Source organism: Cydia strobilella, chromosome 25 (genome assembly GCF_947568885.1).
Source record: "Cydia strobilella chromosome 25, ilCydStro3.1, whole genome shotgun sequence".
NCBI lineage: Eukaryota > Metazoa > Arthropoda > Insecta > Lepidoptera > Tortricidae > Cydia > Cydia strobilella.
In genome coordinates, this window is record NC_086065.1 from 7,034,899 (window position 1) to 7,057,775 (window position 22,877).

Here is a 22,877-nt window from a genome sequence, read left to right on the forward strand (position 1 = left end):
CAACCTTATCGTAATGTTCAAAAGTGTCTATTTTTCACGTTTAGGTTGTCTCATATAATATTAATAATAAAAATATCACTGTGTAGAAAGAAGTGAACATCCAGAAACGAAACGCAACTGACGTTGTAGAGGCGTTTTAAGAATGTATGAAATACGTTTCTTAAATGTCAAAACTGTCAAAAGGCCGCTGTCGGCTGTTCGCTTTTGTCATTGTCATTTGGTTGTCATTTAATCATTTTATTTTCTTTATCTCATTGAGTAAAGGACTTTTGCGATTTCTTTATCTTTCGAAAACAACTTATCGCATACACTAGAACATATTAATGTCAGCGCCACGCCTCTATAAAAGATTAGTATAATAATATCAACGTAAACGGCACTTGACAACCACCTCTTACTTGATAAACAAGTTCCTTGGCAAATTTTCTTATAAAAAAAAATACTGCATTACACGCGCCGCACCGTAAGAGTAATTTAGCCAATTTCTTTGTAATCAGTGAACAATATTGTGTTAGTGTAAGCTTAACTTTGATTTAAGTGAACTATTTTATAATTCAAAAGTTTTGCAATGTCAGTGCTAAATAACATTAGTGTTTCTATAGGTAAAGGATTGAGACGTAAGTAAATATTTAAGATTAGTAGCTTTTATTTTTCCATACAGGTAAATAATGAAAACTTTAGTTTTTGAGATTATTTTCTTTTTAATTTTACTTTTAAATCCTTTTAACGGCCGATCTTAAGCTCGCCTTTTTGCCCTATTTATCATCGTAAGACTCACAGCAAAATTTAAATTTGAAACTTTATTTATGTCTATGAGAGTACAAAACTGAATTTGTACTTGTAAAAGGAGCATTCCACGAAATTGTATACCGTTGTCCCGTACAATGCGAATTTTCTCAGGATTTGCAGGTATAAGAGTTTCCGTTTCTGTGACAAATGGTCAAAAATAAGAAAAATAATCAGCAATTTAAATGCCGAAAATTTCGTTACCATTTCGTTTCCGTCCCATACAAACACAATAAAATGTGTTTGTATGTGACAGCCCGTGGAAATCTCCAAAAATATGAAGAGACTTATGAATGAGGCTAAATCAGTCTTTTATGGTAGTCCCTTCTTTCATGTTGCTTTACATCAATGTCAGTAAAAATAATCGAACATTTAAAACTTTCTAGTTTTGAACACATTAAATCATAATTTTAGTGTGTCTATCGCAAATTTATGGTGCTTACCTTTATTTCCGACATTTTAAGAGTGAAAGCATGTTAACCCTCATGGGCTGAATGAACGCGACATAGAAATATAATAGAATAATGTTTATTCAGGCAACACAGCATTAGTTACATGTGTCATTAACAGCCCGCCTGTTTCCAGCCGGGCGTCCCTACACTACATCTACATGTTAACCCTCAAAAAAGGCCAAGTGCGAGTTGGACTTGCGCACCGAGGATTCCGTACTTTTTAGTATTCGTTGTTACAGCGGCAACAGAAATCCATCATCTTTTTTTTTTTTTTTAATTACAAAAAGGCAAGCACTTGACCGCAATCTCACCTGATGGTAAGTGCCGATGCAGTCTAGGATGGATCATGCTTACCTAAAAGATGTCTATTCACTCTTGATTTAAAAAGATCCAAGTTATAGTGGACTGGGAATATATTTGCAGGAAGTGAATTCCACTCCTTAGCCGTTCGCATGATAAATCTGTGAAAATTTCAACTGTCCAGCTATCACGGTTCATGAGATACAGTCTGGTGACAGACGGACAGACAGACAGACGGACGGACAGCGGAGTCTTAGTAATAGGGTCCCATTTTTACCCTTCGGGTACTGAACCCTAAAAACTAAGAATTTAAACAGTTTTGGTATTACATGATGCCTTCATATTATTATTATCTAAGACAATAACCGTCATAATTATAATCTACTTCAGTATGTTTTGCAGAAATATCTAAAGATAACCCTTAAGTATTTAATTAGGAAGTGTTTAATAAGGAAGCGACTATTTCCTAGATAATAGAGTTGAGCGTTTTATCGATGAGTATTGCTCCAATTATTTGAGTAGACACTTGTGAGTTTTGTTTACAGGAATTAGTATTATTTTATATATTTGTATATTTTTATGTATTTATAAATTTTTTAAGCTCCAGCTTTCTTTTTTTATGTATGTTCCCCAATTTCTGAAGGTTAGACCAAATTCGGAGATATTTTGGAAGTTTGTTTGAAAGACTTGTTGATCACCGAAGTTGACATAAATTATTATGTATTTTAGATATAAGATATTAATCTTACCTTATGTAATATAAAACAAATAAAAAATAAAAATGTTATTTATTTAGGTATCAACCCATTACATTAAAATAATAATTATAATTTGTACCTGCTAATCTAATCAATATCTTATATTTCTTACAATAAAATTACACATATTTAAACTAAAGTTTTTTTTATGCAATGTAATCTTTTTTTTGATGAAATCTTAGTTTAAGTCTATCCTTTGGTAGCAGATGGTAGCAGGGAAAAATATGACACAGATAGAAACTTGCACTGCTAATATAAATAAACTAATGTGTCAGAATTTAATTGGAAAAATTTCGGAGTTTTCATATTTTTTGTATAGGAATTGAAAAAGTCTCCTTGGTGTCCTTGTCCTGTGGAATGTTCCTGAAATCTGTACCTATAAGTAATTTTCTTACCTTCTCAGTTGTCACTGTGACATAACAGTACGGAACTTTTGTACTAAGGTCGCTTCTTGTTGATTGATCTATTAAGATAAACATGTTATTATTCCACTTATCATGATGCTAGATATGCATAGACTAATGAGGAAACATACTATTCTCACCACTTGCCGAAGAATCCGAAGATTCGCCTCAAGCCAGTCGCCAGTAGCCGGGTCCACACAGAGCGAGCATACGTGCGAGGCAATTTCCTCCCGCACAAAACGGCCAGTGTAGTGCCAGGGGGGTGTCACTTCGCAGTTTAGGTACATTTGGCCGGCGCGCCTCCCGGGCAGGCGTATGGCAATGGGCTGTCGCTCGACTCGCGCAAAATTGAAAATACATAATGCCTTCGAAACCTAAATCTATAGATATTGTTCTGTTTACGGATGTCTTAATAAACGGAAGAACAAGGAAGCAGAAATATATATATTTTTTAAATTCCGGACTATATTGACCGACATATTTTCAAAGGAATAAGTACTTCTGTGGCATACCTACTTCCGTGAGAATCAGACATACTACTTCCGGATAAAAAAATATTTTTACAGAATCAACGTTTGTAATTCCTACATATTTATCTTAAATATAATAAATCAGTAGGTATAGGTACAAAAACTTGTCAAGTGACAACCCCGTGCCGACACTCACAGCTCGGTCATAAATCTGCGGCGCGCAAAGAAGATTCACGGTTCGTGCGCGGTTATAAGTTTCAATTTTGCTTGCAGGCGGCGAGTATAGGTATAATTTTATACCTAAATCTGACTTTTGTGAAGGAGTGAATTTTCTGTACGGTGGTACTATTAGTTATTCTGTGGTAGTGCCTCGGTCGAGGCAGCGCGCGCGAGACATGTCTGAAAATGTAATACAACAACGACAAGTAATCGGCTTTAGCGGCGACACACATCATCTTAAAAGATTTAGAAAAATTCTCAACGTACTCGTAACGTACGCCACTTTATTGTTAAGAGAATAAGAGCGTGTCAAGGTAATTTTGAACACCACGCCCGCTTAGCAACTTCTGCTGCTGGCTGTAGGCTGTAGACTGTAGGACACTTCTATACTTCTCACTTCGCTTCACTTCGCGTTCGCGTGTCGTTCGCCTACGTAGTACGCTGCGTAACACGCATAGTACAAGCTGTTGCAATAGCACACTGCGCAATTATTTATTAGCGCTAGGTCACAAATGATAAACCCTAACATCATTAGTGTCAGTCATGTTTATGTTGTGCAAATGTAAACAATGATCAAATTATAGCTACAGTAGATCTGTAGGGGTCAGTTATCTTAAGTCCTACCTGCGTTCAAGACCATACGTCTAGGAACTCAGCGTTGACTTGATAGTTTATCCTCCTGCGATCTTTGTGGCAGAAAGTGTGCTGCGATTGGACTTTACAGCCACAGGAAAAGATGTGCCGCACCTCCGATCTCCGACGGCGCACATACCTCTTCTTTATAATAAACTGTCGCTGCAACAATCATATGTCAAAGCTGTATTCTATTCAGAGCTCTCTAGCGGAAAAAGGAAACAGGGGGGTCAGTACTTGCGCCATAAAGACGTCCTCAAGCGTCACCTATCCACTTGCGGTATACCGAGCGATTCCTGGGAGGAAAGCGCGATGAGTAGAACGGCATGGCGCGCAACTGTTCATAAAAGTGTAGAGCAATACGAGCAGCGGCGCTTAGAAGATTTGTATGCTAAGCGCCATCTCCGTAAGACGCGGCCGAAGCCTTCGTATACCTACACCTACAACTCAGCCGGCCAGCTCCATTGCGTACCATGCAATCGCATCTTCAAAACCAAGTTTGGCTTCGCAAGCCACATTAGAGCGTTCCATGTTCCCCATTAAAAACGGAGTCGCCGTCGTCGAACACGGCGAGGAGGACATTATTATGTCAAGATGCTGTGGCCAATGATGGGTTTATCCTCCTGTAATGTGGCAAATGTCCACTTTCCGTGTTTAGCAGTAACGATTTGGTTTATTGCGACATAAACGCATATTGCTTGTGTCAGCGCAACCTAACGTGTATATATAGGCGAGCATTTAGAGAATATACGTTCTTATACTATCACGCTTAAGGGGCTACCTGAGGTTTTCATCGATTTTTGACAAGTTTTGAATCGTGTCTCCTACTTTTAAAGCACTACATATAGAATTATAAGACAAGCGGCTATCGGTTCTTCAATCTTTTATCTCCATTTTTGTCGACCGGATTGTGAAAAAAATTAATACTTATTTATTTATGATTGTTTTAAACATTGTCTAAAAAAACACTTTTTTCGTATCTCGATTGCTGTGAAAGATCTTACTTATACGAAATCTACATATTTGGGTTCGTCTTAGACGTCTCTAAAAATTTGTCTAAGGTTTTAATTTTAAACTAATTAAGACAAAAGTTATGGCCAGAAAACCAGTTTTTTGGCCTAAAATTGTTCAACTTTGATGCCAAATATTTCGAAAACAATGAACTTTGAAGTAAATATGGGATACTATATTGCTGAAATCCGTTGCTGTTAATATGATAAGCTACAAAAAACATTAGAAAACTAAGGGATTCAAATCGAAGGTCATTGGGGCATGGGATCCCCTTAAGGTGTTTCACTGCATACTCCCTGCCACTGCTCGAGACGATATATAACAAGATACATCTTGTTATTTGACTCCTAATTACTCCTAAGGCCCAGCCATATAGGAAAAAAATCAAAAATTTGCCAGTATAATTTGAACCGAACAAGGGTAGAAAATAGAGATAATTTTGTTTTGTCTTCAAATTGACCGAAACAAAAGAAATGTAGCTCTGTTCCAATTGAACATGATAATTTTATTGAATTTAATAAGTACTATAGGTAGGACAGTAAGCCTTAGGAGGCTATGCCAAATCACTTAGTAGCCATTGGTAGCCATACCTACCGAGGTGCTTCCAAAACAATATACAGGATGGCTAAAAAATAAGTGCATTCCCGTTGCCAGGGAGGTTTTGGGATTATACTGAGCAACTTTTCTTATGGGACCAACCACGAAATCGCGAAAAAAAATTACCCTCCCATAGAAAATGAACCAGCCAAAATGTATGAAACAGCCAAATTTTGTTCGCGATTTCGGGGTTGGTCCCATAGTAAAAGTTGCTCAGTATAATCCCAAAACCTCCCTGGCAAAGGAAATGTACTTTTTTTTAGCCACCGTGTATAGTTAAATCATATTTACAATCGGGTCTGTCGCGAATTTATTTTGTTACCTTTATTAACCGACGTTTCGACTTTCGACACAGGTTCACTGGTCGTGGTCGCGGCTAATATATAGTTTCCAGATGAAATGAACAGGTCATTATTTTTCGGATCTTCAGAGTGAGCACATCGTCGAAGTAATTAGCGTTATCAGTAACACAGTGAAAGTTTGTTTACGACTTATTTTTCTGAATTGTTTTTTTGTCCATCATTATGGAAGGTGTATACAAGGGTATGTATTATTGTTTTGTAATATTTCCATATTGTTTTACTGACCGAGCGTCAGCGAAGCTCTCCGTTTCAGCTTGGGCAAAAATGCTTTCGTATGTCTGGTTGTTCTCTACGGGTCGCAATTAACCGATTCTCGTGAAATTTTGTGAGCAGGTTCGATGATTAAATAGATGTTTTTTTGGGTTCCCTATTGTGTTGCAGAAAGTGTTTTGACATATTCTGTATTGCATAATATTACTTGGTAGAAAATAGAAATATCGTTTGGTAGATATACTTTTGGCATACTGCTTTTCGCATAATATTACTTTGCAGAATTTCTTTTCGCATAATATTATTTGGCAGAAAACCCTAACCTAATAACACACTTCGAAAATTCTGCCAAATGAATATTATGCAAAATGACTATTATGGCAAGTATATAAGGTAGTTTTGCGAAAGCAGCGATTGATAATAAACATGCGAAAGTATCATTCAACTAAAAGTTTTCTGCCATATTTCTGACAAATAATATTCTGTCAGGTGAGGGGAACCCGTTTTTTTGTCTATTCAGTTTTTGGAAAATTTTCAAAACGTCGGAACCATACATTTATTCAGTTTTAAGTTAGGTTCGCGAGGTCTACAGCTAACGGAGCTGCTATTTATTAATTTTAATATCTTGTACCTAATATTTTCATATTTGGTACATTATTTATTTATATTATTTATTTAAAATTTGAATCGGGCAACAAGGCCCATATTACAAATACAGACTAACATACATATATGAGTTTTGAATGATTCACGGTTAGTTTCACTAGACTTATATTGACCGGGATATAGGACGTGATTACCTTTTCACGATCACGTCACATCACGTTTTTCGTGATCACGGTTCCCGGTCAATATAAGTCTAGTGATACATATATACAAATACAAATAGTTTATTTTGGTTTAACATTATGATACACTTTACATAAAAGGCTGGAGTCTCCCATTAAGTAAAACAATACTTGTGACGGGAGAGCCCGCTCTTCCATTAGGAAATAGGGTACTTAACAAGCTGTACTTAACTTAATTAATATACTTTATACAAATTATTATACAATTTACAATTTATGATCAGTTTCAATTGTGTGATTACAATTAAAGATAGATAGATAGATTAGATATATGTATTATTATAAACTTAAAACTAAACACGACAAAACGGCGTGGCTACGTTGAATCGTCTGGTCTTGTGTCGGATTCAGCAGTTTGCCCCGACACCCTTCGGCCAGAAGTCGGCGCACTCGATTATTTTATTACCTATACTTGATTATTGAGAATATGTGATGTTTAGGGGTCTACATGACCAGTTTTGGACCCGGGTATGTCCTTAAACTACGTCCAAAAGAGAGGTATGGGCACTGTGAATGACATCTCGCTTTGTGTGGTAGGGCAGAGGACAGCGGATGTCATTCCAGATCTAGAGCGGAGCCCAACTGGGGAGGTACCTCCACCTTACAGAAAACCGCAGCCAAATAACACTAGACCCTACTAATAGTGTTGTGTTCCTGCCGGTGAGTAAGGTTGCCAGAGCTCGAGGGAGAGGAGTGTTAGGGTCGGCAACGCGCATGTAACTCCTCTGGAGTTGCAGGCGTACATAGGTTATGGAGACTGCTTAACATCAGGCGGGCCGTATGCTTGTTTGCCACCGACGTCATCATCATAACTCTTAAGAGCCTGGCTCTTGTCGGTGGAGTAACCGCCACTCCGTTCTTCCTTCTGCCGCTGTTTTGAGCTCCTGATACGTCACTACGTTGATTTTCTCTTTGGCTTGGTCCAAAAACGCACGTCTCGGACCACCACCGACGTAGTATAAAAAAAAAAGTAATTTTTTAACAAGTTTATAATTACTACAAATATTCGTTGTAACTTTTAACAATGTACTTATAGACCACCTCCGCCTACAATGATTGTTCATTGTGTCGCTAATATAGCGTATAGTTATAGAATATACTGCTGGGCACGGCTGGACCTTAATTTAAGAGTTTCTTCGTATTATTAGCTTGTAGCTTTATTCGACGTAAGCGAACTGTAATATGTCTACTTGAAATATAATCTATCTTTATCTTTACGAGTTTCGTAGCACGCTGCGAGATGAAGCCGCCCAATCGTTCGTTTCTTTCCGGGTACTTTTTTTACTGTACGTTTGAAGAATGCATTAATTTGAATATGGGATATTACTGCAATGTTCTACCACCAGAGTGCAGCACTAGCCTTTTTAGTAAACCATAGAATAACTTATACATACTATGCCGTTAACAGTTTTTTGACAAGTTTTCAGAGTAGGGAATATTACGCAAAACTCTGCGCAGGGGCGCCACTACCACAATCTGAGGGTCTATCACAAAACAAAAAAAATCGAAATTTCGTTATCTAACATCTCTGTCGCTCTTGCATATTCGACCGATAAAGAGGCAGATAGCGAAATTTCGGATTCGCGTTTCCCGGTAGGTTCTCTGCAAACAAACAGCCTTGATGCATCAATGTCATATTTTATTATCTTAGAAAACTTGACAAAAAACTGTTAAAGGCAAAACCATACATAGGCACAGTATGTATAAGTTACTCTATGGTTTACTAATCGGGCTACTGCTGCACTCTGGTGGCAGCACATTGCAGTAATACCCCCTGTTAATAAAATATGACATTGATGCATCAAGGCGGTTTGTTTACAGAGGATCTACCGGGAAACGCGAATCCGAAATTTCGATATCTGCCTCCTTATCGCTCGAATATGCAAGTGACAGAGATGTTAGATAACGAAATTTCCATTTTCTAGTTTCGCGATAGACCCTCAGTTTGTGATATTTTTTTTTAATTGGTATTAAGGATAACAACAGCCGTAAATATAACTAAGACATAATTATGTTTACATAAAACAAGGCCAATAACAGTCATCCATTGAGTTACATTATGTAACGATTAAAAAATAACAAAAAAAAAATAACAAAACACGAGAATGTACATTACATAAACACAAATGCTCGCTGCGCTAGAAGTACTACATATTGGTTGTAAAATATTTAAGTAATATAGTTTAATTTACTTCTTAAAATTATTTTAATTTCACTTAATCTAATTCTGATACAAAAACATGAAACAAGTCAGACATCAGCCAAAATCCACAGAATAAGCACCTGGACCTGAAGTTTTATAACTAATAGAATAAGTAGGAATTAGAATTTAGAAGGGTATATTCCTACCTATATAACGTAGGTACAACTAATTGCATTTCCCTGGCACCCAGGAGCACATAGCTTGAAAAAGTTATGATGTATTAAATACTTACTTAGATAAATTGTAATAGGATGTTTATCATGTATATATACCTATCTAACAAACGAATTATTACCGGTACCTACTGAAATTAAATGTAAGTTACAAGAATAATTAAAATTCAAGCAGTAACTGATTTTGTAGTTATTAAATTTCATTTTCTCTCAACAAAACGGAATATATGCATTTTTTAAATTTATATAGTATTTATATAGTGGCGCACTCTACGCAGAATTTCGCGTAATATTCCCTATTATGATTTGTGATGCAATTTGCTCATTGAAAGCACCATGTTGTGAAGTGGAACTGTTATGTTCAGTGATCTGAATTAAGCCCGGTTCACATTTGTCTGACGTGTCGTGTTGTGTCGTGTCGTGACGCACGACAGACAAATGTGAACCGGGCTTAACTAATCCTTTATCTTTGTATAATTAATGTTGTAGAATGTAGAGAATGCTTTTGTTTGTTTGTGCACCTTTTGTACGATAAGTTTTTCTTTTGTGCAATAAAGACTAAATAAAATAATGTTTATAAACAGTGTATACATATATTAAATGACGTCACCACTGTCTGGTTCACCTTTATTCAAGTGCAGATTATAACAAAAACATCTTATTTACATTAGGTATATTATCTTAGACTTTAGACCTCATTTCGACCTAAGAGGACTAGAACCGCGGTTTTGCAAGTGGGAGGTAGAGTCAGATAAAATAGTTTATTAACTTTGTTATTCAAGTAGGCGTAAAGCTTATGAACGTCAAATAAAGCTACGCCTTACGAATTTGTATAAATGGTGTTTATATAGCTCTGTGTATATTTACATTACATACACAGAGGTTGAATATATTGTCAATTGTCATACTGTATCTACGGGTAAATATTTAAATAAGTTAAAATAACACATGATAGATAACATACTAATGTAAATATGTGTGTATGTGTTTTCTTTACCTTGCATTATAATTGCACATATTCACACATAACAACATAAAGCATATTACCTTGTCGAGTTGGAAAAGAAGGCAATTGCTGGCTAAGTACGTATTAAATCTGTCATAGTCATATATTTATTCAAAAAAACAGTACAGGTATTGTGTTTGAAATACATGCCTTAAAACTTAAATTATAATTATTAAAAACTTAATGAGATGTAAAGATTATAATAAAATAAGCCTTAATCTTAAACATTATTAAAAATTTCATCCACGGTGTAAAAGCAACCTCTCAATAAAAATCTTTTCAATTCCCCATGAAACACCGAGTGATCCGTAATTTCGTAATGATTTTTAGTTCAGTAGGCAATCTGGGCAGATTCTCGAACGATATTAGACTAATATTATTAGTCCGCGGACTGTCAAGTCGTATGGGTTACCATGGCAACACACCAATAATATTAGACTAATATCGTTCGAGAAATGGGCCCCTGTTATAAAGGCTTATGCCTTGATTACCAGCGGAGTGCGCAGCAACCTCGAGTCTAGGACAAAACCACAGGGCGGACACGCTATACATCAAAAATCACTTGAGTTTATATGTGTGAACGGCACGTCAGTACACGCCTCATGCGTCATAGTGTGAGTAAGTTGCTTAAAAATAGTACTGAGCGGCCGGCAAACGGCCGTCAATCTAGTGTCGCAGTGCGAGGTAATTCGAGTCGGGGCGGGGCGGTGCGTGGCCGTTCTGTATGATAATACTGTTACCTATTCTGTGACAAAACTTAACTTTCATATTTTTGGTGCGCGTAAGTAAGCGTTCATTTGCTCATTGTGACGGTTATCTGTTTAACAGAAGCCATTGTTCCTTTGGCCGACGCCTATGTGTGCCATTGTGTCTGACAATGGCACGTGCCCTATCATGCGCTCAGACTCAATGGCACACAATGGCCGACCGCTCAATCAAAAGGAACAATAACTTTTGTTTAACAGATTACCGTCTTAGGCGTAAAAATCATTTGAGAAGATGCAGACTATAGTATAATTGACTTTTGAGTGGTGATTTTGAATGATAAATATTTAATAATACAATTATTCGAGTATTTCGCTTGCTCGGGTAACATTATGCTCGAGGGATTAAACAACAACTTTGCCCCCTTGTAAAACAATAGTTATTTGTTATACAAGGGTGCAAAGTTGTATTTTACCCGCGAGTGTGGAATTGAAACACGAGCAAGCGAAAGGATTCTATAGTTGAACCACAAGCGAAGCGAGTGGTTCTAAAATAGAATCCTGAGCGTAGCGAGTGTTTAAACACACGAGAAGTAAAATACATTTGTACCCGTGTGTAACACAAAACTTTTCTCCTCACTATAGCGAGGAAAGTGCAACATCCACAGGCGTTAGATCATCTTCATCACTGGAATCACTCATTTTTTACGATAATATGATATTATAACAGAAAACTCTGGAAGTTGTGTATTTTTACGTGTCCGAGTCGGTGAGAAATTTTTTGTTGACAATGTTGACATTTCTAACGATGCGTTTTGAAATTGCCTCGACTCAACTTGTGCGTTTAGAATTACATTCAACATCATTTAAAAAAACAAATGTTTCTTATGGAATTTATAACTTAAAATCATTAAATAAAGCTAAATTTGGTATTTTTTATTAAATTCTCAAACCATTTATTAATTAATAATTAATATCGAACGAACCATTATTGTGAGCGTTTTAAGTTTTGTTATCTGTCAAAAGCTACTTAAACACGCTCCATCCAAGGTCAAATTACTTTCCCCACTAGTGGATAAAATGCGTTTTTCCCCGCTTGTTTTAAAGGATAAAAGACGGCTTTCCGAGCTAGTGAGGGGAAAATAACTATTAACTGCTAAAGCTGTAAAGCTTGTAGCTGGGGCCCATTTCTCGATTGGTATTAGACTAATATTATTAGTGTGTAGCCATGGTAACCCATACGATCTGACAGTTCGTGTAATAAAATAAATAAAATAAAAAGCCTTTTTATTCCTTAACCACTTAAATATACAAATTATTTCTAAACTAAATATTATTTGTTACTAATCTAGTAAAGTGTTAGGAGCCCTTCCGGGTATAGGCCTCCTCCAACCTCTTCCACCGTACTCGGTCTTGTGCCTCTGTGAGCCAGTTGCTCGACACTCTCTCTAAATCGTCTGCCCAGCGGGCGCGGGGACGCCCAGCTCCTCGTTTCCCACTTGGTCCCTTCCAAGTAGTTACTCGTTTTGTCCATTTTTCATCTGGCATACTCGCGATGTGACCTGCCCACTGCCATTTGAGTCTTAGTGAGTGCTCGAGAGCGTCAATTTGCGACAGTTCGTGTACTAATAATATTAGTCTAATACCGTTCGAGAAATGTCCTTCCGTCCTGTCACGGTCGCCAAATGTCCACGCATGTAGGGGTGGACGAGAAGTTCTCGGGGTCGTGGATGAGGTGAGCTAAATGACACTCATAGTCCAGTACATGCACGTATAATAAAACTTGGTGATATAGAGGTGTTATAATGTCCCGGTAAGCGGACGGGCTCGACCGTCCGTCGCAAGATTGCTGAGTGAATGGCCGTTGCCGGCCCCGCTGCCCCGCGCCCCGCACCATGCATTGCGTCGGCGACGGTTCCCGAAGATGTCCGAACAAAGACGAGGCGTTAACAGCTCCCTTTGCCCTGATGTATAGTGCCCTAAAAAAAAATTTTTTTTAAAGTCAACTTTTGAGCTAAAAATTAACTCGCACTTGGCCGGTTTTTTAAATAGTATATGACATCTATTTCAGTGTATAATTATACGTATTAGGTATAAATAAATATTATCTAACAATAAACTTCCATGGAGTATTCCTCTCTGATAATCGCGAAGAGGAAACAGACGGTCAATGGGTCACCGAGACCTTGTTTGTATCGCAGTTATCAATGTTATCTTACGGTATTTAATAAAATACACGTTTCTGATATAGATATAATGCTTGATTGGATATGTATACTTTACGATAAATATTCAACTTATACCTAAATAAAATCCTTTAATAATTTGCTCTGATAATTAGCTTATGATAATATATATATATATATTATTCACCATTCATAAGTGCTTGTTGCTAGGCCTACATGGATAAAGTATATTTGAACTTGAACTTTTATAATTATTTAAACATAATTATCGAACGAGCGAGCGAAGTGAAGTTTTTACATTAATTTCTTCTTCTAGTTCTTACATTCGTCACATAATAGTAATTTATGTAACTGTACATAATTAGGCATTAAAACACTCGTGTGATCCTTTTATGTAACTCATTTCATTCGTTTCATAAACCCACACTCGTATTTTAATGCCTTTCATTATGTAGCAGTCACATAAACTACTATTACGTGACACGACTTGTTCTTGAAACTCCATTTAATTAATATATGTATTTACTTATTTAGCTGATCTGTATTTAATAATCTTTCCAGGTTTGCGGAAATCAAAACACCTAAATGGGGCCATTCGCAGCGCCAGCACGGAGCAGCCTAAGCTGCATATGGACAAATGCCTCATAGTGTCTAAGGTCACCCGCTACGAATATGAGAAGTGAGTGTATACTACTATCCTAAACTAAATCAAAACACCTAAATGGAGCCATTCGCAGCGCCAGCACGGAGCAGCCTAAGCTGCATATGGACAAATGCCTCAGTGTCTAAGGTCACCCGCTACGAATATGAGAAGTGAGTGTATACTACTATCCTAAACTAAATCAAAACACCTAAATGGGGCCATTCGCAGCGCCATCACGGAGCAGCCTAAGCTGCATATGGACAAATGCCTCATAGTGTCTAAGGTCTAAGGTCACCCGCTACGAATATGAGAAGTGAGTGTATACTACTATCCTAAACTAAATCAAAACACCTAAATGGAGCCATTCGCAGCGCCAGCACGGAGCAGCCTAAGCTGCATATGGACAAATGCCTCATAGTGTCTAAGGTCACCCGCTACGAATATGAGAAGTGAGTGTATACTACTATCCTAAACTCAATCAAAACACCTAAATGGGGCCATTCGCAGCGCCATCACGGAGCAGCCTAAGCTGCATATGGACAAATGCCTCATAGTGTCTAAGGTCACCCGCTACGAATATGAGAAGTGAGTGTATACTACTATCCTAAACTAAATCAAAACACCTAAATGGAGCCATTCGCAGCGCCAGCACGGAGCAGCCTAAGCTGCATATGGACAAATGCCTCATAGTGTCTAAGGTCACCCGCTACGAATATGAGAAGTGAGTGTATACTACTATCCTAAACTAAATCAAAACACCTAAATGGGGCCATTCGCAGCGCCATCACGGAGCAGCCTAAGCTGCATATGGACAAATGCCTCATAGTGTCTAAGGTCTAAGGTCACCCGCTACGAATATGAGAAGTGATTGTATACTACTATCCTAAACTAAATCAAAACACCTAAATGGAGCCATTCGCAGCGCCAGCCCGGAGCAGCCTAAGCTGCATATGGACAAATGCCTCATAGTGTCTAAGGTCACCCGCTACGAATATGAGAAGTGAGTGTATACTACTATCCTAAACTCAATCAAAACACCTAAATGGGTCCATTCGCAGCGCCAGCACGGAGCAGCCTAAGCTGCATATGGACAAATGCCTCATAGTGTCTAAGGTCACCCGCTACGAATATGAGAAGTGAGTGTATACTACTATCCTAAACTAAATCAAAACACCTAAATGGAGCCATTCGCAGCGCCAGCACGGAGCAGCCTAAGCTGCATATGGACAAATGCCTCATAGTGTCTAAGGTCACCCGCTACGAATATGAGAAGTGAGTGTATACTACTATCCTAAACTAAATCAAAACACCTAAATGGGGCCATTCGCAGCGCCATCACGGAGCAGCCTAAGCTGCATATGGACAAATGCCTCATAGTGTCTAAGGTCTAAGGTCACCCGCTACGAATATGAGAAGTGAGTGTATACTACTATCCTAAACTAAATCAAAACACCTAAATGGAGCCATTCGCAGCGCCAGCACGGAGCAGCCTAAGCTGCATATGGACAAATGCCTCATAGTGTCTAAGGTCACCTGCTACGAATATGAGAAGTGAGTGTATACTACTATCCTAAACTCAATCAAAACACCTAAATGGGGCCATTCGCAGCGCCATCACGGAGCAGCCTAAGCTGCATATGGACAAATGCCTCATAGTGTCTAAGGTCACCCGCTACGAATATGAGAAGTGAGTGTATACTACTATCCTAAACTAAATCAAAACACCTAAATGGAGCCATTCGCAGCGCCAGCATGGAGCAGCCTAAGCTGCATATGGACAAATGCCTCATAGTGTCTAAGGTCACCCGCTACGAATATGAGAAGTGAGTGTATACTACTATCCTAAACTAAATCAAAACACCTAAATGGGGCCATTCGCAGCGCCATCACGGAGCAGCCTAAGCTGCATATGGACAAATGCCTCATAGTGTCTAAGGTCTAAGGTCACCCGCTACGAATATGAGAAGTGATTGTATACTACTATCCTAAACTAAATCAAAACACCTAAATGGAGCCATTCGCAGCGCCAGCCCGGAGCAGCCTAAGCTGCATATGGACAAATGCCTCATAGTGTCTAAGGTCACCCGCTACGAATATGAGAAGTGAGTGTATACTACTATCCTAAACTAAATCAAAACACCTAAATGGGGCCATTCGCAGCGCCATCACGGAGCAGCCTAAGCTGCATATGGACAAATGCCTCATAGTGTTTAAGGTCTAAGGTCACCCGCGACGAATATGAGAAGTGAGTGTATACTACTATCCTAAACTCAATCAAAACACCTAAATGGGGCCATTCGCAGCGCCATCACGGAGCAGCCTAAGCTGCATATGGACAAATGCCTCATAGTGTCTAAAGTCACCCGCTACGAATATGTGAAGTAAGAGTAAGAACTAGGGATGTACCGACTAGTCGGGAATGGCCACATTTTGTCACGGTTAGGATCTTGACTACTAACTAAAAAGAGAGAAATGAATAGTCTTGATTCGTGCAAAAAAAAAAAAGTTATAAAGTTAAACTTAAAGATTCGGAATAGTCAGTAGTCGGCGATTAGTCGGCGACTAGTCGGCCAAAAAGGCTTATTAGTCGGCCTATTATTACTATTGTTAGTTACAGAAAAACAGGGCATAAACTTAATAACAATATGCTTAATTGCTTACACAAATTATCAGGCACTTCATTAATTATCTCAATTCCACCCCGCTTTTGACTTTCTTAAGGGATGATTTTCGAGATAAAAACTGTCCTATGTCCTTCTCCGGGACTGAAACTATCTCCATGCCAAATTTTGACTAAATCTGTTTAGCGGTTTAAGCGTGAAGAGGTAACACACAGACAGACAGACTCGCATTTATAATATTATTATATAGTATATATAGTATGGAAGCGCTGGTGGCCTAGCGGTAAGAGCGTACGACTTGCAATCCGTAGGTCGCGGGTTCAAACCAATGAGATTTTCGGAACTTATGTACGAAATATCATTTGATATTTACCAGTCGCTTTTCGGTGAAGGAAAACATCGTGAGGAATCCGGACTAATCCCAACAAGGCCTAGTTTCCCCTCTGGGTTGGAAGGTAAGATGGCATTCGCTTTCTTAAAAACTAGTGCCTACGCCAATTCTTGGCATTAGTTGCCAAGCGGACCCCAGACTCTCATGAGCCGTGGCAAAATGCCGGGTCAACGCGAGGAAGATGATGATGATGAGTATGGATAGGAGTTTACAATGACTTGAAAGTCCGAAACCAATGCAGTCATGAAACAAGAATGATAGGTTATCAATCCATCAATAATTAATATTTTCCTGTCCGCCGTGTTTACCGGGTCCGCTGATATATCGGGTCACAAGCCAGTGCTAACTGGAAAACATTCCACTGATACATGTATATTTAGTGATAACGGGTGCATACATGAGTCCCCGGCAAGCTCGGTTCTCCATACAAACGTAGTTCCGCTCTCATTTTAAAACGACTAGCTAGATTGCTCTGAAACTTTGTACTTACAATAGCATAAGGTATATCTATGTCTGTTATTAGTTTATGTAGCTTCAGATATAATAGTAAAAAAAATACAGCGAATTTAAGTTAGGTAATCTGGTGCAAATGGATCAAAGAGGATGGTATAATATAAAGCATGCAAAGTATTCTAGTTCTTTCACTGATATGTTAAAATAAACGAAACCGTCAACGCCATCTAGCCGAGAATAGGCCAAAGGTTGGTATTGGTGGTAGCGCCATCTGTGCGAGAATCCAATTTTCTTGATTTCCGCGGCACATTTTTTCCTTAGACTTTATTCATCTTATACGGAGTTATATAGGTCTTTGTCACTTTGACACATACATCAGTTACATGACATTACGTATCACGTTCTGGAATCTTTCTATTTTAACCTTATTACTTATTACTATTGAAATATAAATTGTAAACAAAATAATTTTTGATTGCATAGACCTAGCATTTACATGAATCAGCTATACGCGTGCGCCCGTGAGGGACAAAACATACGCAATGCGACAATAACAATATGATTGGTCGAGAAGATTTGTATGTAGCCCACCATAAACCATACTGCGGTATAAGAGGAATTTCCTCCCGCGTACGCTTCGGCTGTGGAATGAGGTTTTCCCGAGGGGCTACAGTATGGGGTTCTTCAAAAAAGGAGTGTACAGGTTTTTAAAGGGTCGGCAACGCGCGTGTAATATCTCCGGTGTTGCAGGCGTCCATAGGCTACGGTAACTGCTTACCATCAGGCGGGCCGTATGCTTGATTGCCACCGACGTGGTATAAATAAAAAAAAACCATACTAAATTTACGGTGGGGAATTTAAAAAAATGTGAGACTGTGACAAGGGCAAACAGTAACAGCGCTTTCTCTGCTACTTCTACTGAAAGATACATAAGACTATCCCGTTCGGTAATTTCCCCCCACCTCTCATGACCGATCCAGTTATACTAGAACTAGATTCATGATTGATTGTCATTGTGATCCCGTACGCTATTTTCGCCGGAGTTTGCCAAGTCAGGATGGCCGAGCGGTCTAAGGCGCTGCGTTCAGGTCGCAGTCCACTTCTGTGGGCGTGGGTTCGAATCCCACTTCTGACAAACTTTTTTTATTTTTATTGAAAGGAAAAAAAAACGTTTTTTTTTTATCATAGCGATTTTTCGAGTTTTAAGAGTAAGTGGCCTTATAGGTAAATATTTTTGCATTAGTTTTATTTTAATTTTAGTATTATCATTTAATTTAGTTTTTAATATCTTTTAAGTTTTTATTTTCTTATTTGTAATTAATTTGCGTAAATAAATATGTGTTTACGGTATATACCTACTTTCTTAAAATGACTTTATTTTGTTGCGTTTGTGACAGCGGTCAAACAAATCTAAATTTACGTCTTAAAGTTATAAATAGCAGTAAGATAACGGTCATAAACGCACTAAGCTAAAATATGTACAAACAATTATAGCGTGAATAACAATGATGACGCGCTGTGGAAAGGTTTAAAAGTTAAACATCTAAAGGTGAAATTAGACGGGTCATTTTGTGTTCATTTTCGTGTTTCATTATTCATTTTTCACTCAGTGACACGTTTGAACACAAAATGAACCAAAAGTGAAAAACCTGCCAAGTTCGAGTCGGACTCGCGCACGAAGGGTTCCGTACCATTACGCAAAAAAAAGGCAAAAAAAACACGTTTGTTGTATGGGAGCCCCACTTAAATATTTATTTTATACTGTTTTTTGTATTTGTTGTTATAGCGGCAACAGAAATACATCATCTGTGAAAATTTCAACTGTCTAGCTATCACGGTTCATGAGATACAGCCTGGTGACAGACAGACAGACAGACAGACGGACAGAGGAGTCTTAGTAATAGGGTCCCGTTTTTACCCTTTGGGTACGGAACCCTAAAAACGAATTAATTAGTGAAATAATAAATAATCCAACGGTGTTGGATATTTTCATTCGGCATCTTTCACTCGCACTCCGAATGAACAAAAAATGAACAGTGTGAACACAGAGTGAATGTTCATTCCAATTTTGCATATTTTTCTCGAATCCTGTGGGTAGTTAGTACCTAGACTTCTTGGAAAAAGTAGGATATGGTATTTCTAGGTAAAAATATTCCAGAGTTCCAAAACAATTGCCAGTAAAGGATGCAAAAATTATAGCTTTTCATTACAAGCTTTTGTTTAACAACAACTTACTGACAGACTGTCAAGTGACAGTTGAATGAAAAGTACACTCAGCGGCACCTTTTTTAATTGTTTTTTGTTTTGACAAAAATATTCATTTTGTTATAGACACAGTCTGGAGGACATATCCGACGCTGAATTGGAAGCTGTTCTTCGAAAGCGAGGCTCAGATTTTGACGCAATGCTTCAAAGTCATAGAGAACAGAAGGCTTTCGAGCAAAGTGTGGCCAGGAGTCTGAGGGAGATGGGACGAAAAGTGGAAATGGCTAGCAGGTGAGTTGTACTATTATAATTCTAAACTTTATGTACCGGTTTTTTTATTACTAAGAACGAAGTGTCCATGACTGGTACCCTATATACATTTCTATCATGTTGATACAGTCTGGCAAAAAAGAGTAGAAATCAAAAAATTGGCAACACTGTAGTTTCGTCCCGTTTTTCTTAGATTGATTTGAAAGGGACCAGGGTACCAGTCATGGACACTTCGTTCTTAGTAATAAAAAAACCGCCCAAGTGCGAGTCGGACTCGCGCACGAAGGTTTCCGTACCATTACGTAAAAGACGGCAACAAATCACGTTTGTTGTATGGGAGCCCTACTTAAATATTTATTTTAATCTGTTTTTAGTATTTATTGTTATAGCGGCAACAGAAATACATCATCTGTAAAAATTTCAACTGTATAGCTATCACGGTTCATGAGATACAGCCTGGTGACAGACGGACAGACGGAGAGCGGAGTTTTAATTATAACCCTTTGGGTACGGAACCCTAATACAAACTCAAAAAAGATTATATTAATATAATATTGTATATATTTTTTTAAATTTCAAAAAGGGTGCTAAATTGGCCAACCAAAAGCTAAGTAGGTAATAAAGTCAGTAATGAAGTCAACCCTTTCTTCGATTTTCTTCTTTCTTTGAAAATCGGGTTTAAATTATTTGTTGCGAAATAATTGCATAGATCCTCGTGTTAATTTCTATAAAATAAGTTGTCATTAGGACTTTGTCCATAACTGGTGATATATGAAGTAAATATGGTATAACGTAAAAAATATGTGAATAAATTTATATCTAAGCCCACAATTTGTTTGAATTCCGTTTCTTGAGTCAATGTGGCATTTTGGTCATTGTGATTTCTGATTGTAAAACAATTTACGTGCTATTATGATACTGTAATGATATATTACATTATCACTGACATGTAGATAGGTTATCATTGGTAATACCTGATAGTCTATTGTTAATACAATACGTCATATTGTATTAATATTGTACTTTACTATCTCATTATAGTACACTCAGCAGTATGTAAAATAATCTGAACATGACTTTATAAGAGCGTGTACCAATTAGCCTCATGCATGAAGTTTATATTCGAACGAAATATGTTTTATTCGGATGTTTGTTACCGTTATATCATGTTACAAATGCATTTCCGTTTTTAAATTACCATTTAATTACTTACTTAAAATTATAAATAAAAAGTACAAAAATTTGCCCGCGAAAAGCTAGTGAGCGAAACGCTCGAAACGCCACGTGACGTCACGCGTTCGACAGATTTGTGTCATTAGTAGCAAATGTCAGTTGGGCCGCCCAACGTGTGACGTCATCACGCTCTGTCGAATTCGCGCCAAAAATTATGAGCGTTTCAACCGCTCAAAATTTTTTAACATTTTAAATGTTTTTTAATAAAATAATGTTAAGGTTTACAAAAGTATTTTTATCATTTCCGGTGTTCCAACGATATAAATTATGAATCCAAAAATAAAAATAAATTCATGCATGGAGCTAATTATTTTTAAAACTACAGTCGTTAATAGGAAACGCCAATTGAAACCTAAACAATGTATGGAAATCAAGGGCCTGACGCTCTTTGATAGAGAAAGATAGTCGTGTTGCGATTTCTATAAGAGGAAAGAGAAAATAGTGCCATGCTTTGTCTTTATCACCGACCGGGCATTTTTTCACGGTCGGGTTATGGCATCATAGCAAGGAGGCGATGACGAAATACCGAAATTTATAAGTGAAAGAAAAATGATTATGCTGCCATACATGAAATTGTCAATACATGAATATGTCTTTCTCTTACCCCTCGCTCGGTTTCATGTCTATAACTACTTGTATATACTATGTCTATGATGGAAATAGTCACGTGACTTTTCGTAGCATCTGTCATCCCGATACATTTTTTTCCATTTGTTTGGCGTTTGTCGATGTACGATTGGCATCTTGACTAGGCCCCCTGACCCACTTAGCGCTACTTGCACCATCCCACTAACCCGGGGTTAACCGGTTAAACCATAGACATAGTATATACAAGTAGTTATAGACGCGTCACCGAGGGGCAATTTATACTACGCAATTTATCCGGTTTGCATGTCCAATGTCTTTTCTCTTTCACTCTTATAATTTTCGGTATTTCGTCATCGCCTCCTTGCTATGATGCCATAACCTGACCATGAAAAAATGCCCGGTCGGTGATAAAGACAAAGCATGGCACTATTTTCTCTTTCCTCTTATAGGAATCGCAATAAGACTATCTTTCTCTATCTCTATCTCTATCAAAGAGTGTCAGGCCCTTGGGTTAAACCGTTAACCTAGTGTCAAATTGTACTGGTAACCATGGTAACTCCAGGTTTAACCGGTTAACCCCGGGTTAGTGAATGGTGCAACTGGCCCTTAGTTACCTCTGCCACATAATAAGTAATAGTATTATCATACAGAACGGGGACGCACCGCCCCGCCCGGACTCGAATTACCTCGCCCCGCGACAGCAAATTGACGGCCGTTTGCCGGCCGCTCAGTACTATTTTAAGCAACTTACTCACACTATGACGCATGACGTGTGTACAGACGTGCCGTTCACACATAGAAACGCAAGTGATATCTGATGTATAGCGTGTCCGCCCTGTGCCTCTGCTGCTAAGTGTACCTCTCGTAGGGATACGATATAATCTTGCAAAAAGCAACAAAAAATAATAGTGACCTAATTTGTGTCATTCCAGATTGACGTACAACGAGGATCTGATAAAGTGGTGCGACGTAGTTGTACCGTGCGGCGGGGACGGCACTTTCCTTCTCGCTGCTTCTAGAGTAAGGGATGCTAAGTAAGTGGGGCTAAAACCCAATGGTTGGCACTGAAACCAGTCATAGGCATGTTAATATTGACATACTTAAAAAGATCTGATAAAGTGGTACGACGTTGTCGTGCCGTGCGGCGGGGA

At 38.2% G+C, this 22,877-nt stretch overlaps 1 protein-coding gene, 1 long non-coding RNA gene and 1 other non-coding gene across 3 annotated transcripts in view; 2 read left to right on the top strand and 1 right to left on the bottom strand.

Annotated features, from left to right (window-relative positions):
* Positions 1 to 22,877, bottom strand: part of LOC134752936 (uncharacterized) — a 160,245-nt gene that overhangs the window by 56,382 nt on the left and 80,986 nt on the right. The window lies entirely within an intron of this gene.
* LOC134752926 (NAD kinase 2, mitochondrial) overlaps positions 261 to 22,877 on the top strand; it is a 33,935-nt gene continuing 11,318 nt past the window's right edge. Inside the window, exons 1-4 of the mRNA XM_063688709.1 lie at positions 261 to 617; positions 13,884 to 14,001; positions 19,762 to 19,926; positions 22,659 to 22,760. Of these exons, the coding sequence (XP_063544779.1) occupies positions 569 to 617; positions 13,884 to 14,001; positions 19,762 to 19,926; positions 22,659 to 22,760 (434 nt within the window). The 5' untranslated portion in view covers positions 261 to 568. The remainder of the gene's footprint in view (positions 618 to 13,883; positions 14,002 to 19,761; positions 19,927 to 22,658; positions 22,761 to 22,877) is intronic.
* Trnal-cag (transfer RNA leucine (anticodon CAG)) lies at positions 18,482 to 18,565 on the top strand. The gene has a single exon. It is a non-coding gene; the product is annotated as a tRNA-Leu (tRNA).